Source organism: Gymnogyps californianus, chromosome 4, assembly GCF_018139145.2.
Source record: "Gymnogyps californianus isolate 813 chromosome 4, ASM1813914v2, whole genome shotgun sequence".
Taxonomy (NCBI): Eukaryota; Metazoa; Chordata; class Aves; order Accipitriformes; family Cathartidae; genus Gymnogyps; species Gymnogyps californianus.
Genome location: NC_059474.1, coordinates 2,783,220 through 2,801,949, shown reverse-complemented (window position 1 = coordinate 2,801,949; position 18,730 = coordinate 2,783,220). Strand labels below are relative to the sequence as shown.

The window sequence follows — 18,730 nt, the reverse complement described above, 5'->3', positions numbered from 1 at the left end:
ACTCTGAGGTATTACCTGCATATTCCTTAAAGTGTGGCGGCCGAGATCAATGGATGCTTTCTGTACCTTTAACCTGCACCCCGTTCTCCTGCTATGGGAAATCAGCTCTCTACACTACAGAAGCACTGTGAACATTCGCATTTGCTAATTTTTATAGAGCAGTTGAATGTTCTGTTGAGGAACACCTTAGTGCCACAGGGAGACTGTCTCATGCCTCCGGAACAGGGCAGTAACAGTACACATTAAGCAAAGCTCACAGCTACATAGCGAGCAAGGAGAAAGCAAAAGTATCCCAAAACAGCTTCTCCTTCACCGAGCTTTGTCTAAGCAGGATATCTGAAAGATGCAGGTGTTCTGCAGAGAAAAAACAACTCTGATTGCACAATCAAAGCATATGCCCAAGGAGCCAAATTAAGGATTCCCAATGAAGCAACGAAGTATCTCGCTTCAAATTGCTTTGCAGTGTCAAACCTGCTCTTTGAAGGTGTTCTCCTTGCATGCAAGATACCATAATGAGCCAAGCCTGAGAATCTTGAAAACAAGGATGTGCTCCGTGTGCTTAGGTATGTCCTGAAGGATTTCAAAGGAGAGACCAAACTTGGGGCTGTTGGACAAGAGGTCATAAAAAACAAGGAATGCAGACTTGGCCAACTCCTCGCTGGGATGAACAGAAAGGTTGCCATTCACATGGCATTTCTGCTAACATCTTTCACCTCCACAAATACCTCCTCCCAATCCTGATCAAGAGGAAGAGAGGTGCCAGAGAAATTTGTTAAACCCCAAGGCTGCTCATGGATACTCACCAAGAATCTAACCCAGAAATGGGGACCAAGTGGTTGGAAAGGGCAGAATAGCTTTAGGAGCACGCTGGAAGGCACTGCAGTCCTTATGTTGCCATTAAAGAAGGGTCTCGGGGCTCACGTAAGAATGGGCAATCTCACCCCTTCTTTCAACTCCCCTCCATGTAGCTTTAATAATGTGGCAAGGAAAGGGGTCTAAGCATTTAAATTTGACGGGTTTTTTTTGCCAGGACCAAAGAGACCAGTATCAGGGGAAGACTTTCACAGCAACATTAATATGGTTTCTCCATTTGCTAAGTTAAGACACTAATTCTATCTCTGCTAACTGATATTTGAGCTGATAGAAATTCTGCGTATCCAGGTAAACCGCTGACACAGGGCTGCTTCAATCTCACACGCTCATTTTTTTCCCCCGAAGACCCTGAATGAACATGGAACAAGCAAACACCATGCATATTTGCAGCCTTGTATTTCCCTGCGTCAAGGAAGCAAAGCAGAGATCTGCACTGAAAAACATTGTTGCAAGACTTACCTTTAATAATGCCTTTGAAGGCATCAAGCACAAACGTGATGGATATAAAAAGTGCAATTATTTCTTCTGTTGACCTGTGGAAAAATCCCAGGAATTAATATAGCCATTAGCAGAGTCTGCATTCAACTCCACTCAAAGGAAAATCAGCATATTCATGCATTTACATGAAAATATACTAATTTTAGTTAGACTCCAACTCAGGAAACAAAACCCAGTGAATCTTTAAAAGCTTCTTTCAAGCTGGAACAATAAGCTGATATGATACTAGCCTCATCTTGCAAAATACATTTTGCAGCAAGTTTGTAATTAAGGAGCTTGCGGAATGTATAATTTTTCCATTTGCTGAATAATCTGATCAAAATATGACTTCTTGAAAACAGCTACCTTTTAAAGAGCTTCATCAGAAGACTGAAATTAAAGAGGGAGTACATCACAAGGAAAAAGCTGTTCCACAGTCCAATCCAGGCATAGAAAGCACTGAAATCCAAGTTGTAGTCATCACAGATTCCTCGGATGACTGCAAAAATGAAGCATTCACGTGTCAGATGCAACTTTTGTCATTACCATCCTATGATTCCCATCTGCTTGATGGCAAAAAGAACCAATGTCAAGACTTCACCGCAACGCACCTATGGCAGATACCATTAAACCTCTGTTCTTACAACTCCTAGACGAACACTGGATCAACCTAAACAGTTCTCCCCTTCCTTCACTAGAAATGGGGAGAAGCACTTGGAAAAAAATATTCTCCCACACTGCTCAAAGCACCTTTCCTAGGGATCAAGGCCACAAAATTAGCCCTTGGAATTTGCTCTCACTGACTTTTCAGGATGCTGTTGCGCAAGGGATCTCATACATGTTTTTGCACCATGTTTACTCAGTCACTGCACTGTGGACAAAACTTCACGTCTTAAACCTTCCAAGCTAGTCATAGCCTATCTGATTGTTGCTATAGATATTGAGTTTGCTCCTTTACACCTCTGGCTCAGTAATACCAACTTGCAGCTGTAACTGGAAAACTATTGATGACATCTTAACAGACCAATAATAAAAAATAAAAACCCAACCAAGAAAAAGCTTTGTCTCAGGCTCTTATCTCAAGTTGGTTTAATGCAGCCATGAGAAAACCATCAGATGAAAAAGATTTCCTTCTTGAAGCAGAAGAAATGCTTATTCTCACAAAATGTTTTTTCTAGGCAAGATGATTCCTTTCGAAACCAACTTTAACCAAACTTCAATCAAATTCCTCCCCTCCCCCTCAGCACCAGAAGCAGCCCTTTAACATTGATTTATTAAACAAATGCAACTAAAGCTCTAACAGGATTGCAAGGTTCTTGTACAAAGTCCCATTACACCGATCACAATCACATCAGTCCCAACGTACAAGTTTAATAGGCTTACCATTAATGTAGAGTGCTAAAGGAGCCGTAGTTAGAAGTACAACTAGAGGTTGCCCCGAAAAGAGCGCATAAAGCAGCCCTCCAATACACTGGCCGACGATTGTCTTCTGCACATCTACAAGTAATTAGGAAGGATGGAAACAAACAGGGTTTTTAACCAACACCTCCCTGACCAAGGAGCATTCACACAAGACATAGAAGCCAACCGCTAACGAGTAAGAGCAATGCTTAGAGGGTATAGAGGCGAGGCATCGTGAAAGCAAGAAGTGACCCTTTGCCAGCAAACTTGTACCAATACTTTAGGATGCCATCAGCTTTCCAGATGTTGAACTATGAAAGTTGGGTAGGGGCTTTTGTTCAGTTTGGGGTTTTTTGTTGCTGTGCTTTGTTGGTTTTTTTAAAATTTTATTTTAAACAGCAATAAAAACATAACTAATATTTGTGGAGGCCTTCAGGACAAGATTTCAGCTAAGACTCTTATGAACTCTAACAGCAGTATGAACTGCTTCAGGGCCACAACCGGGATAGCGCAAAGCATCATCTGCTATACCAGTGGTTTGGATACTGGCAATCGAATTCAGATTAAAAGCACAGGAACTTGTACTAGGAAAAATGTGCAGATAACTACATAGTTATGAAGTGAGCATCATTTAAAAATACAGTAGCATATATCTGTATCAGTCCAAGTCAGATGATGCTATCCAAAGTAGTGTTCAACTTTTCTAGTTTTCTGAGAAAAAGTCATGAACATAACAATGAGAAAAACCTTCAGTGGTGGTTTTTTTTCAGTAAGTAAAAACTATCAAAACTTTCTGTGACCAGGGCTACCCAGTTTGAATACATGGAATCCTATAACAGATGCACAAAACTGTGTCGTGGTTTAACCCCAGTCAGCAACTAGGCACCACGCACCAGTGGGATAGGGAAGAGGATCAAGGGAAAAAAGTAAAACTCGTGGGTTGAGATAAGAACAGTTTAATAACTAAAGTAAAATAAAAAATAATACTAACTAATACTAATAAAAGTGTAATAATAATTGTAATGAAAAGGAACAAAAAAGAGAAATAACACCCAAGAAAATACAAGCGATGCACAATGCAATTGCTCATCACCCGCTGACCAATGCCTGAGCCGCGATCTGCGCCTCCCGGCCAACTCCCCCCAGTTTATATACTGGGCATGACATTCCATGGTATGGAATACCCCTTTGGCTAGTTCGGGTCAGCTGCCCTGGCCACACTCCCTCCCAGTTTCTTGCACACCTGCTTGCTGGCAGAGCATGGGAAACTGAAAAGTCCTTGGCTTAAGATAAGCGCTACTTAGCAAGAACTAAACCATCAGCGTGTTATCAGCATTATTCTCACACTAAATCCAAAACACAGCACTGTACCAGCTACTAAGAAGAAAATTAACTCTATCCCAGCCAAAACTAGGACAACTGATAAACTTACCAATAGCTCCTCGGGTATTTTCATCATTGAGTGACCCAAATGCAATGGATGGAAGGAGGCAGGCAAAATACAGAAAAATCATAGTTGTGATGTATTTTCCTATAGCTTTGTTGTTTCCAATAACACCTAGTGTAAACCATAACAAAAGTCATGTTAGTACTGCCCATTTGTAAAGCATTGAAAGCCTACTCAAGTCAGCCACATGTACCATTAGTTCTTTTCATGGTGAAAGGCAGAAGTAGAAATTCAGTCCCCACTTTAGTCTTAAACGTATAGGTAGGCCTTTAACATTTGATTTTGCACAACCATGCTCTTCTGTTCATCTGGGACCAGAAGCGCCAACGTGCCAGACTGCTCCAACAGACATTTCTGGCATCATCAAAACAGGAAATACTGGAAGCCTTTTGTTCAAGTTTTGCCAGCCCCAAAAGCTTGGAAGAGGATCAAAGCAGAAACCATAAGTTCAGGCTTTATAAAGCCCCCTACTCCCTGCCTTTTTAATACCAACTTTATAGGTATTCTAGACTATGCCCCTAATGAGCTTCATGATGATCACTCATCTTCACAACTCATGATGCCTTGGGCAGGAAGACATGAAGCACTTTTTTTTTTCCCTAGGCAGAAATCTGAGGTTATAGGCTTGAATCAATAATACACTATGCTGAGCCAATTAGTGCTAGCAGACTTACAAAAACAAATAGCACAAGAGGTCAGGAATGCGTACATTGAGAGTTTTGCTTTAAAAAAAAATTCTTCCGAAAGAATGGCTTCTTTCTTTTCCACCCACTCACCCCTTCTCATCTCCATCGGAAAAAACACACCAGGCCAAAACAAAAGCAGCCAGAAAGAGAATTAAAGTGTCATAATATGAATTTAAGGGCCTCTGAAGTAGCTTCCCTTCCCTTTCCTGTTTTCAGGCTGATCTCCATCCCCAGTGAGCTCATATCACACAAGAGAAAGGATGAGATGACAACAGCTGATATTGCTTGAGGAGAACATAAGTTTTTCCACAGAACAGCCTCTTCAGAGAAGATACACCAGAGGGGGCCTTTTCAAAGAAAACCTTGAAACAGCCTTCAACCTGCCTGTGCCACCATCCTTGACGATGCTCCTGCTGTAAGACACTTGGACAAGCTTGAGTTGACCAAGTTCCCCTTTCTGGAAGCCTCCTGAGCAGTGAACTCCCACACAGGCATCTGCCCCTAAGCTCCCAAATGCCCATCTAAGCCTTTGCTAGTATCAGTCCCTTGCTGAGGGAGCTACAAGCCAATGAGTTGAATCAAAGAAGGGAGGGCTTTGCATTAGAGGCTGTTGGTGCAACACTGAGAAAATCTGGATATTGCCACAACAGACTAACTGTATTACTGCAGTAAAAAAAAAAATTGCTCAATGACTTTGGGATCTTATCTAAAATCTGTTTTCTGCACCATTTGCAGTCCAGAAATAAGGACCGAAGCAGAAGGCAAAAACCAAAAATCTAAGATGATGTGTAATGAACAGGCAGCCACGTGAATAAAGGACACCCTGTGATGTTTCCTGCACGCAGACACGAGAGGAACAGACATAAGTAGGACTTCTGATGCTCAGCATCCTCAAAAAAAGGGCAGAGGCTAAAACTTGACAAGAGGCATCTCAAGCATGCAAATATGAGCCTGACCTTCCAGGAGTCATAGGACCAGCTGTTTCAAGGCAGATTCCTTTCCATTTATTGTGAAGATTCAGAAACCACAGGCCACATTCCTGACCACTCTTGGGAACCAAAGGGCCTGAAATTTACTTCCTGCAGATGAAGCTCTCTCATGTGATCTCCAGTCCAGCTGCAGGCTCCTACCTCACACTGCCAAGTGCCCAAGACCTTTAGAGAAAAGGAAAGATTTGGCAGGGCAAACAGTGGATCAAGTAGTAGTTTTATAAGTAGAGATGGTCACATCCTTCTTCAGAGGACTCCGCGCCACTCCAGAATACCGCTTTTTGGACAAAGGAGTCTTCCCAACATGAAAGGTCAGAGGCAACAATGCCTGAAAACTTTGAAATCATTCATAACAAGACAGGCAGCCAGGACCAGAGATGCAACTAATATTAAAAAAAGGTTCATTTGCTGAGCAGAGAAAGCTACATAAGTGATGAGGTGCTTTCTAAAAAAAAAAAACACTTTCAGGTAGATAAACCATAGTATGAGAAGGCAGAAGGAAGGAAGAAGCCTTGAAGAGCATCACAAAAGCTCATGCATGGCTTTTAGTTTCAGCTTCAATCCTTGCAAAGCAAGCAGCAGGAGTCCTTGCTGATCATGGAGGTCCTTATGCCACATCATGGCCAGGTCCAGTACAAAGCAGTACTTTTCTTTAGTCCATCATCAGCCAGATGAGATCCAAGGAGCAAAGAATCCCTTCTGGTGAGCTGCAAAATTCACTTCATAACGGAGACAACTACATCACATTAAACATACTGTTTCACAAACATGATTAAATCACTCTTTAATTGCAGTTAAAATCACGAGCAAATACTGCCTCCTTGTACAGATTCACCCAAGACAAGCACTAAAATCCAGCATTAACCACAATTTACCTTTTGCCTTTTTAAAATCAACATCTGGCTAAACATTTTCAGGGTCTATTTGCAACCCAGGGACTGACACTACTTCATTTAAAAGAAGGTGGGCTGCATTATGATGGCATTTCATCTGCAGCGGGCTCATAAAGCCATTGAAAAATGTGTCACACCAACTGCACAATGTAAATTTGTAGCAGAAAATCAACTCAGTCCAGCTGCAAAATTTGAGTAGCTGGCTATTACAGAAGCAATCCCTTGAAATTAAGGTACATCTACACATTGAAATGGGAAGCAATTATGTTCATCAACATGACAGTTCTATTTCACTTGCTTGAATTTCTGAAATGTCGCCGTTTTTAAAGACAAGGTTAGAGGTTCAGAGAAAACGGCAGCATCGCTGGCCTCACTTTGCTTGCTATTCTGCATCAATAAGTTGATGACCAAAAGACCCAGAGACTGGGACTAGAGCTCCTTAAGTCTAATTGTACATTTACTGAATCAAAATCAAGACAGATGACATTCAATGAAATGTCTGACTATTAATGTTCTTTCCCAATTCTCTGAAATATCCAATGCAAAACAAGTTTAATTATACCGATCTGCAGCACAGCAGCAAGGATGTGCCTATTAAAGCCCTAATTAAAAAAAAAAAATCCCCTTTCAGTGGTAAAAAACCACACAGTAAGGATATCTGTTCATAGGTTTTGAGCCATAAAAACTCAAAGCATTACAAACTTCTGCTAATGCCCTCAAGCTGGGCTTTCACTTATGTTAGTAGCTCCTGGACTCTGCCCAATTTTCTGAAGATGAACAGAAGATGAATCTTCCCTAAAGTCCTGTGAATAGTAAATCACAGTACAAGTGAGACTAAGAACTTAACTGGACAAGGAAATCCACTCTTACTGATTTTCGAGCAGAAAGGCAAGCATATGCTCAGACTAGAGAAGTACGAAGAAACAAATCAAGGGCTCAGAGCTTTCCTCCTTCTCTTGTTTCTTACAGCCTATTTCCCACGAAGTGCTAGTCTCTTGAAAGGAAACATCCACAGACAAAACAAGATGCTTTTATGCATCTTTGATGCATTCCCACCCACCACTGACACAAAGAGAGACTTCAAAAGCAACCCAGGTCATGATGCCCCAAAGCATCCAACAAGTCAGTCTTCAAGTGGCTATTGAACTTTTACACCCAGGTGATATTTAGGAATGAAGGGCTGCAGAGTGATGCAGGAGCTACCCCATCATCTAACCTAGGGCAGCAGAGGCACTGAAGAGATGGGAAAAGCCTGTCTGCAATCCCTTTATTTTTCCTCCTCCCTCAAGAATGCAATCCTGCCAAACAAGGTGACCAGTGCAACCAGGTGGGAGAGTCGATGAAGATTTGGCACATGCCACAGCCAACCCACAGTCAACATTTTAGCAAGTTCAAGCTCTGTGCTATCTTAGACAACCAGCAAGACAAAACCTTCCTTTCAAATCCCATTTTTCCAGTGCCTTTAGGCCTTCCTTCTAAGCATGCCTGCATTACAGGGAGCTTTGGAGATCTCCCTCCTGCAAAACACCACCACCAAATCCCGAGGATGCTGCCAGCAGATGCGCTCGCCTTACTCTCAGGAGCTGGTTAGGGACCCTCTGCAGGACCAAGGACAGGGAGGTATCCACATCTCCAGCTGAACTATCCACCCACCACGGCCGTGTGCCAAGGACACAGGTCCAAGAAAACAGAGGGAACAGAATAAATCTCAGCTCTCCTCTCTTCCCTTGACCCTCCCTCCCTCCCCAAGAGGTGAAAGGATACGGCAGAACACAGCATCAAAGCTTACCATAAAAATCTCAGGCACCTCAAATTTCCCCCCAGGCACTCCAGATGCTACATTCATAAGTGTTTATCCCTCTGTGTTGTACCAGAAAACACACACTGAAGAATAAGGGTAGCAACTTTAAGGGATTTCAGCAAACTTGTAGCTGAGTCCAGGCAGAATTCCCTCCTTCATTCAAACCAGCCTCAATATAAAAAAATTTCAGGAAGCTCCTATGGTTCAACTGAGTCTTAAAGAGTAATAAATGTTGATACATATGTGTTTTGAGCCTATTTGACAAGATCAGGATGAAGTTCTGTACAAACTTTTTTTACTGAAAGCAGAATCCCATAAACAAAAGTTGTAGTCATTAAGATGAGACTACATGCCAAATTGTGTTAATCCTAACAAAAGGAAAATTACAGGTGTTCTTAGGCTCAGCATAATCCAATTGTTCATCTCCAGATGCTCCTGATGGAAGACACTTATTACAAGCCATCCATATCACCAAAAGTTTAGAAAACTCTTCCTTGATCCTTGCGCGTTCAGTAAGATGCACAAGACTTCACAATCCAAAGCATACCTAATGTTGACAAGTTCCTAATTTGGAGGGAAAAAGAAAGAGAGAAAGATGATTCCTTTCTTTCCTCTCCCAAATCATGATGGTTAAGGAAAATTTAATAGCCAGCTTTGTGCAGTGTGTGAAGACGACCAATCCCACAAAAGTCCAACTGACAAAACATTTGCTGGCCCTGCAGAAGCCTTATTATTTATCACCCTGCCCTTAATCAATTTATCTGTCTAAACCAAAACCCCAGGACGCTTCTCAGATTGAGGATTTAGACACTCCAACCATTCAAAAAAGGCATTTTTTGTAATTCAGGGCTCTTTGATGATGCACATGTGGTTGTCTGGAGTGCAGATACTTGGATAGCTCAAATCCCCAATGTTCTGGTACACTGCTGCTTTGAGATGGCCCAGGAATTTCACATTCCTGATCACCTTCGGTCTTGGTGGTTTATGGCAGATGCTTTATGCTCCATGTGGTTTTCATTCCACACAGATCCTTAAAAAATTCATCCTGATTTCTGGTTTCTGGGAAGAAATAGCACATACTAATATATATAGGTTTTTAAAAAAATCCTCTTTTCCCCATATCCTATTTGAAAGGGTACAACTGCTCCTAAGGCGAGTACTTCACATTTGAGCTGCAGTAGTTCTTGAGTTTCACTTGGCTCATTTCTGCATCTTCCACTCCCCAGAAATTGTATAACAATGCACTGACTTTTTAGCAAGTCCTTGCATTTTATACCAAAGCCATTTTTCTGGAATATTTGTAAGGCTGGATTTCTCACTATGACAGTATTTTATCACTCAGGGCAGATGCACCCAAGGGAACAATTCTTTCAAGCTAGTCAATCCCAGCACCTTGTTTAGGCCAAGCCTGATCTGCTATGCACATCCGTTCACAGAAAGCTTGCAGACCTGGCTACAGCTGACAGCCCCCCAGGGCTCAGAGGCAGTATGCACAGGTTAATTTGGATGCATGCAGAGCCAGAACACGGACCCTGAAATGGATTTCCAAATCTGCTGACAGCCAAAGTTGGCTGCAGGACCATCATATGATGCTTTCACACCTGTGAACCTACTGTGCTCAGGACAGCAGACACTGCTCGGTCTTGAGATGTACATGGGTCCCCACAATGTGCTTCTGCAGCACTTCCCTTCTAAAGCACTTCAATATCCCTTTATAATGAAAAGTTAGACTTTGACCGCCCTACAAAGCAACAGCCATAGAGATGAAGTGTCCTGAACCCACTCCAGAGGTGTCCAGATTAGGAGCTTAAGTCCCCTGCCAGATCTGGTGCCAATGATGCACATGCCAAGAAACACTTTTTCTGTTTTATCAGACTCCTTGCTGCTACCCTGAAAATAATTTCTTGTCCCCCTCCTTCCTCAACATACCCTCAAATCTCCAGAGAATATAGCATTAGCTTGACTTCAAACGGAGCCTGCCCTCCTATCACCCAAAACCTCCTGAAAATAGTTTCATCCCAGCAGTTACAAAGTACCTGGAGAAAGCATCCAGCACTCAACCCCTGTGCTAAGCCAGTATCTCATCCCATTTTATTCTTCCCAGCAGAGTGGATACCACTAACTGCAAAACGCATCGCGGTGGATGAAGCATTCCTAGTCGACAAAGCTGGATCTTTGTGAGAAGCAACTACTCAGCAGCTTCCCCAGACACACAGCATCTCCTTCAGCTGAGCAGCCAACAGCTGACTGCCATGTTCCTCTGCTGGTGGTGACCATCCTTGTCGAAATGTAGGAGAGGACACCCATCCATACCCTGCCCATGCTTGCTCTCAAGCTCAAGCTGCTGTGGAAGGTGGCTTTGCACTAGAATACTTGTCTGCAAAATGGAGCTCAGGTGTGCGTCTTATTTTCTTATGCCAACTCCAAGGGAGATAGCCCTCAGCAGAGGTGCAGTGGGGAAGGCTGGGACGCTGTGGCTTGAGCTAAGGAGGATTTAACAGCAGGAAGGCGTCTGACAGAGCCCCGCGATTCTCCCTGCCTACACTCTACATCTTTATTTTATGCAAACTTTCTGGGCTTGATACTTGAATATAATAACCAACTCCCCAATAAGCTGTAAGAAACTGAACATGTTTTGATGTCAGGCTGAGGCTCTGCAATCGTGGTTTGCCCTGAAGACTTTTCACAACCTTTAAGAATCTCTGACAGTGAAAGTTTGAAAGTGAAAAGGGAGAAAGTGACTCTTAAAACCAACAAGGCCACTGTGGGAGCTATATAAAGCCCGAAACCTGAGGCTCAATATAAACACTGTATTGCTGCTCCTGTGATCTCGCTACAGCAGACAAACTATATCCTGTTTTTAAAAGCACCGAGCTGAAGTTACTGCAGCTCAGATTTTGTTTAAGCATTCTCAACTCCCACAGCATCACCATAATTGCTATTGATGCTGGCTTGCAAAGACAGCAGAAAGGGCCTATTAGGCCAGTGCTGACTAATTAGGTTGCAATGAGTTGATCTATGTCTACACACGACAATAATCATCCACTTAATCGCCTCATTGCTTAATAAAAATTAAAATCCTCATCTACGTACAGCTAACATCTTCATTAAGGGAACACTGCAAGATTCTCGTCCGTAGTGTGCCACGCTGCCTATTCACAGGCTTTTGTCAAAATATTCTTTTAAATAAGAGAGCTATTACACATATCAAAGACCACATTCAATGCACACTGTAAACAGGACATCGCATCACAAAAATTCAAAATCAGGCCAATGTTTTCATAAACATTGGCCAACATACCGTCAGTGAAGTCCAAAGCGTACACTGGAAATCTTCGTGCAATGTCATCAGAAATCCCCTTGCCAACATTGAGAAACTCATGCAACTAAAGAAAGGAAGGAAGTGCTGTGTCAGTTTAAAGGCTCATGTATTGTTAAAGAGATTAACCTCCTTATTCAATACTGATAGGAGCAAAACTGGTCATTTTGAATAGGGCATTCAAATCAGATTTTGTAATGATAATAAAAATAAACTCTTTCCACTTCAATTTATATCCTCAAAAGCATTGTAAAAGAGAATCCCCCAGACCACCCTGTTTTCCTCCCTTCCTTCCCTTTTCCCCCCCTCCCATTCATATCTGCATCCCTGCTTTGCAGGTGAGGGAGCTGACACACAGCATGACCTGCTCAAAACACCCTGGCCAACAGCAGGATTCGACTTCGGGTACCCCGGGGTTAAACAGCAGGTTAGAGAGGCCTTCCCCATCGCTCTAGCCAACTTCTTTTTCTTTAGATGCCACCACAAAACAACTCTTCCCCCAAATTCACATGAAGCCTCTGAAAGGGGATCCCCAGCAAGTGCTCCCTTCCTTGGCATTGCCATGGGAAAGGGAGACCTCAAATAGATGTAGTAAGGGAACTAAGACTGTCTACACCTCAAACTCCACCAAAAGGCAACAAGCTTGAATAACTTCACATAACCAAGCCATAATTTCTGCCCATTAAAAGACAGTAAGATCACCGTGAAAGGGTTCCAAAAACGCAACACGTTCCCTTTTATTTCTGGTTTGGGGGCCTGCAAGGTGCAGTATGATTGTTTATGCGATCTGATGCTCACCACAGGCAATAAGGAGCTTTTCAGAAATATGTGACAGCTGCTATTGACTTACAGCCTCCCAATTCTCACAACTACATCCTTACGGAAAGCACACGGAAAGCCTCAGAGTAGGCGACACTTGCAAATGAGGCACCTGTCAGATTTTTTTTCCTGTTATCCTCAACTCAGAGTACACATACTACTCAAAATCAAACGCACCTTTATACAGTGCTAATTACCCCAGCTGTCTCATCTAAAACATTTCATATGTTTGTTACAGAACTAGACACAGAAGACTTATAACCTCTGCCAGGGAGTGTAGGGGGCAGGGGAAAAAAAAAAAATCACAGATTCAAAATTCACACGAACAGATCAACTCAAAACAGCATGGATATCTTCCTTTGGCTGGTTTATGTGGAAACTGATAAAAACTACTGCTTTAGAAAGGACTTGACACTGCAGTGCTCTTTAACGGACTACACACAACTTCGCCTTTTCTCATGGAACTCACCTGCTTTGCAGCGCCTGGAAGATCAGAGCCATAAGTAAAACACAAGGAAACCTCTCCTTTAGAAGGAATACACTGGGCACAGCAAACAGTAGGTTTTGAGGTGCAAAAGATACCTCAGAGGACCAGCTCCTTTATCAGTGACTATGACAGCTCCTATTTCAGCTATTTAAGTCAATTCCATTGCATGTTGCCAATACACCTGTATTATTTCAGGATAGTTTCAACTCTCTAACCTGAAAAATCAGGATGAAAAGACTGCAGACACCAGCAGAACATCTGCATTTTAAGCATTTCCAAAAAAGCTATGAGCTTAAGCCATATTTGGAGGCATATTTGGACATCAAAGCCATATGCACTTGAAAAGCAATTTAATTTTTCCCCCCCAGAAAGACATTCCTGAAGGCACAAGTCAGCCAGAGAATCACAATAGCTTTAATGACTAATATGTTTACTCGTCTCGCTGCAGTGAGTACGGGGAAAACGATGCTCGGGGTATCTCATCTTCTGGGGAAGAAGCCACACACTTGCTGCTGGCCTGGGGCTGAGCATGGGGTGGGGAGGGAAGGGGCACTCATGCACAACGCCTGTTCGTAGGCATCGGTGAGCATGCAGAAAAGCACTGCCTAACTTCTTGTCCCGCAAGGCACATTAAGGCAAATTTGAGAGAAGGGGAAGCCAATGGGTTATGTTTGAGACCCCTGATTCCTTCATGCATTTATTTCTTGCACATGTGCAAGTTTAGCCTAGGGTGGGGCATGGGGATGTCAGGTTAAACCTCATCAGTGGCTAAGTATGGGGAAAGCTCTTTCTTCTGTATGGCTAATCCTCCTCTTACTTTCCTCTCTACCCTACTAACCTCATACTCAACTTGGTCTTTTATCTCCTCAATGCAACCCAGGTTTACTGACCTCTGAAGTTATTGCCCTTTCTGGTTTTACTTTTATCCCCCAACCTATCCACCATGCATCTTCATTGTCTAACTCTACTCCAGACATGTTTCAGTCTGGCTTTTGCCTCCTGCCATCTTCTGAGCTTGCACCTTGTGAGGTTTCCAAAAATCTTGGGAAGAACAGTGCTGACACTCCGTTCTTGCTCTTTTTGATCTGCTTCCTCGTACACTCCAGTGCTGGGAATTTCTTGGACTGCCATTCCCTACTTCTTTCTCCTTCAGTGGGTCAAGTTTGGCTGACCCATTGGCTTTCCACTCCCATTTGTGGTGGCACCTCTCTCACGGCCCCGTTGTCTTTTTGATTTAACATCCTGATACTAGGTGGCCTTATCCAGGAGGCCAGATCCAGAACTGCATCCCCCACCAACACCAAGCTCAAGGCTTATTAGCCTTTAGGAACCACAGCTCAGGTACCCAGCACCAAATCCTCCTTCAGTCTCCTTATTCTCCTCTGCAAGTCCTTCCAGTGCTTTGCCCATACTGCTCCTAACACACGAGGTAGGAAAGAGCAGCAAGAGAAGCACATACGCAAAAAAACCCGAGATTAAATTCATCAATTTTCCACTTTCCATTTTACAAATCCCTCCTAGTCTCTTGCCATAAGCAACCATTGTTTGGGTTAGAGGAAGAGGCTAAGCCAGCACTTAACAGCAGTTACAAAGCCAAACAGAAAACATCCGCTTCAACAACACCGACCCTTTCTCGGTCCTCCCCTAAAGTACTGGGGGGCTGCATGACTATTTTACACAGACCAGGGACACACACTATCCTCCCTCCTGCTGATGCTGAGCAAGCATAGCCCAGCCCTCTCAGCAAATCCACCCAGGTATCAGACAGACACAAAATCACAGCCAGAAAGCATCACAACTGTTAGGGGCTCCTCCGTGAACAATCAGATGCCTCAGTAAACAAGAGGATTTCAGGCTGACTTAATTATGACTGAGTATGTAGCCTTGCCTAAATAATCCTCCGAGATGAGTCAAAGCAAACTGTGCTGTAGGCACAGCATGATATGCAACTGTCATGTCCCCTTGAGTATTTTAGCCGAGGTAAAAACGAGCACTTGCAAAAATCCCACTCACACCCAGAGCATTGGCAGCCCATTTCTCTCCCATCACTGCAGGACCAAGGGAAGAAGGGAGGCAGGAGGCAGATTTTTATGCTACCAAGAGACTTCACACTCCTGGCCCCTCCTGAGGGCTCACTTGTAATAATACAGTGGCTCCAGATTAGGGTATTTATTTCACTGGGGGCAGTTCACAGGTCACACCCCTGGTCTCATATGAGTTTGAGCTCATATTAAACGCTTCCTTTCTAGAAGGCTATCGCACAGGGCAGGCAGAGGGGGAGGAGATGCTGCTGGAGATGGCTCTCATAGGAACTAAGTAATGCAGGCTATGATCTCAAAATCAACCTCACTTCTCCAGACAAATGCTTGCTTGCCAGGAAAAGAAATCTTCATCCCAGCTCTTAAGGTCTATGCTGGCAAGGCAGGGTGGGGGACAGCTTCTTCCAAGAGACACGAGAAAGCCTACTACACAGGCTGCATCTCCTGAGAGCTGAAGGATAAAACACTTTAAAAACAACGATTTACCAAATCCAGACCAAGAATGGTCAATGCCAAGAGCAAGTGCTAAAGAAACAAGCATCACTATCCTCAGCACTGGCTCAGAGCTGTCAAAAATCTGCCTGGCCGAGGCTGCTTGCCCAGCGAGGCAGGTAGGAACCACAACTTCTCAGGGCCAACACCTACAAGCTCAGTGTTGCATCCAGCCCTCGTGCTCCCCAAGCCACAGAGCAGAAAATCCTCTACAGACATTTAAAAAGGGCTAGTTTTAGCAGAAGACAAAGCCAGACACTTCAACTGCTCCAGCAAAAACTCCTTTGAGAGACCAAGTGCAAAGGGTTAAACCTACTTTACCTAAATTACATTACTGCAACCACACCGAATACCACTGCTCTGAATGACCTAGGTTTGAAGAGGGTTTCAGGACTTGTTCCGCAAACTTAAGAGCAGGTATGGGGTCTAGGAAAGTTCAAAGCGCTACCTATAAGCAAGGGGATTCTACAGGAAAAACATGAGCTTTGCTCATTTCCAGATGTGCAGATCAAAACCGCTTAAGTCTATTCCAGGAAAGAAAAAAGTGATAAGTTAACCAGCTTCGGCACTGTAGGCAGCCCAAAGCTTTAAGGTTATTTGTAATTCAGGGACAGGAGCAACAAGCTAGAGATGGCACAGCTTGTTTTTCAGGTATGCTGCCTGGCTAAAGAATGAATTTCTGAACGGAAAAGCAAAGTGATGACCAATACACAGGAAATTCCAGAAAAGAAAGCCGAGTTACAGCATTTCCCTCAAACTTTAAAGTACAAAGCAAGTAACGTTTTACAGAGCTACACATCAAACAGTGAGAAGTCAGGCCAAATCCTGACAGGCAACTTAAGTGAAATGACTGTGCAGAGATGGCCAAGTCTTTTGGCTGCAGGAAAGACAAGCAGCAGCTTCCTTCAGAGACTTCTGACTGTAAGGATTAAGTACCTTGGACTGACAATGCACAGTGATCCATTAATCCCACCCTTGACTAAGCATCTGGAATCAGAGTCCTGTAACCATTTCAACCCCCTACTGCTCTGCATCCCTTCAGCACCTGCCTCTTTGAAGGGGCTTTTTTTTTTTTTTAGATTTACAGCAGGAGCTGAGGAAGGGGGACATACACACAGCAGCCGTTTGTAGAAACCTCAGTGCCGAGAGCTTGCTAGGAGAGGCCAATGGATGCAAACAGCACAAGTACTTCATCTCCTTACCCAAACCCCCTTGCATTTATGTATTCGGACACCACTGAAGCAGGGGCATGGCAGATGTTGGCCAGCCTTACCTTGAGTGGCTTAGGACCGTGCGACTTGTGCCCATCACTCATTGCTGAGGGTCTCTGATTCACCACCGTCAACAAGTGGCGTTGGTGGACTAAGGCTTCCTTGAACTCCTCTTCGGTTTTGGTTTCTAGGAGTTTCTGCCGAAAGGTTATGTCTGAAAACATCGTGGCAAAGGTCCTGCCCACTTCTGTGGCAGTTTTGGTACTTTTCTGAGTGCGGGGGAAAAAAAAAAAAGACAGAAAAATGACCTTGTGAAACGATTTTCTTTCACTTCTGAAAGGTAAAACTACTGATTTGCCCCATTGGGCACCATCTGAAGAGCAAGCTGCCTGCCTTTCAGGACTCCAGAGACACCTGATGGAGAAGGGTGCATGTGGAAGCTGTTGCAGATGAACACACCAACCACAGCAGGATCCTGTGAAGGCATCAACATATAGGCCCTGACCAGAAGCACTGATCAGTCTTGATCAACTTCCCAGGACTCAATCCAAAGCTGAATCATGCTGAGCCTGCATTTTATCCCCGGTCTCCCTTCAAGGCTGCTAAGACTAAACAAATAAGAGTCTTTGCTATCCTACAGCATCTCAGCTTTACTGCTACTGGGGTGGAAAGATACTGTAGTCAAGGTTCCTACAGGCAGAAGTGTCCTGATATCTCTTCCAGAAGACTGAGATTATTGTGCACATCTGCTTCAACAGCTTCCTATTTTCTGGACATTAAAACTCAATTTAGTTGGCCTCTCCGGGGCAATTCTGGCAGCACAAGTAGAGATTTAGAGCTCTCAGCTAAAGTAACTACTGGCACAGAGGAAAGCATAGGAAACAAGCAGCTGAGCACGCACACAAGCAGCACTATATCTTCACTAAATGCTTGGAAGGGACAGGAGACTTGCAAACATGAAAAAGGAACAAGTCCCTACTTGTAGGCTTTAACATTTGTGAGCCACAGGCCTGATCTTTGAGGGTCCAGCTTCAACAGTATCCCAGCCTGCTTTCCTATTGCTCCAAGCACCTTGGAAATTAGATACAAAGGGAACAGTAAAGGAGATGAGCACCCCATCCCTGCACAAACCCACCAAATCCAAGCTCTACAAACCCTGACCTGCTCAACTGCTTGTACCACTTTGGTCAGAACAGATAAGATACTTGCCAAGGTACAGTTATGTAGAACCATAGCTCATCAAGAGTTCCTTTTCATGCAAAGTTTTAACCCACCCGCCTTAGCTACACTCAACACTCATCATGCAGCAACTGCTAGAGACACCCAAACAACCACCCTCCTTTGGACAGCCTCCAAGCTACTCGCATTACTGTGAAAAGTAGTAGCAACCATATGTGGTTGATCCGAATTAGTTTTCGTGATTCATAACAAAGCAGATGAACAATTTCTTCACGAACACAACCAAATAATTCGGTGTTGCTTGATGCAGAGGCACGGACGTGTGGGTGGCACTGCACTAGTCCCAAAGTCATCGCTAACACTATACTTGCTCCATAACTCACACTGCCCTGCCTCCACCTCTCCTCCATCACATACTCTCCATCACAGGGAATGTCCCTTTGCACACACTTGCTAGGACATGTTCAATTTAAGTTTCTACAGAAGGGTTTGGATTTAAGTGAAGATAATCTGCTCTGGGTGTTGCTTTTTGAGTTTGTAAGCTTGGTCCTTTCAGACTGAACCAGCCTGGTTTTGCCATCACAGGGGAGGCTTCTCCCTTCACCTCTAAGAAAGAG

At 43.7% G+C, this 18,730-nt stretch overlaps 1 protein-coding gene across 1 annotated transcript in view; it reads right to left on the bottom strand.

Moving 5' to 3' along the window:
- Positions 1 to 18,730, bottom strand: part of SLC4A11 (solute carrier family 4 member 11) — a 140,797-nt gene that overhangs the window by 20,263 nt on the left and 101,804 nt on the right. The window contains 6 exon segments of the mRNA XM_050895679.1: positions 1,333 to 1,406; positions 1,717 to 1,849; positions 2,734 to 2,847; positions 4,184 to 4,309; positions 11,869 to 11,953; positions 16,997 to 17,203. Coding sequence (XP_050751636.1) covers positions 1,333 to 1,406; positions 1,717 to 1,849; positions 2,734 to 2,847; positions 4,184 to 4,309; positions 11,869 to 11,953; positions 16,997 to 17,203 — 739 coding nt within the window.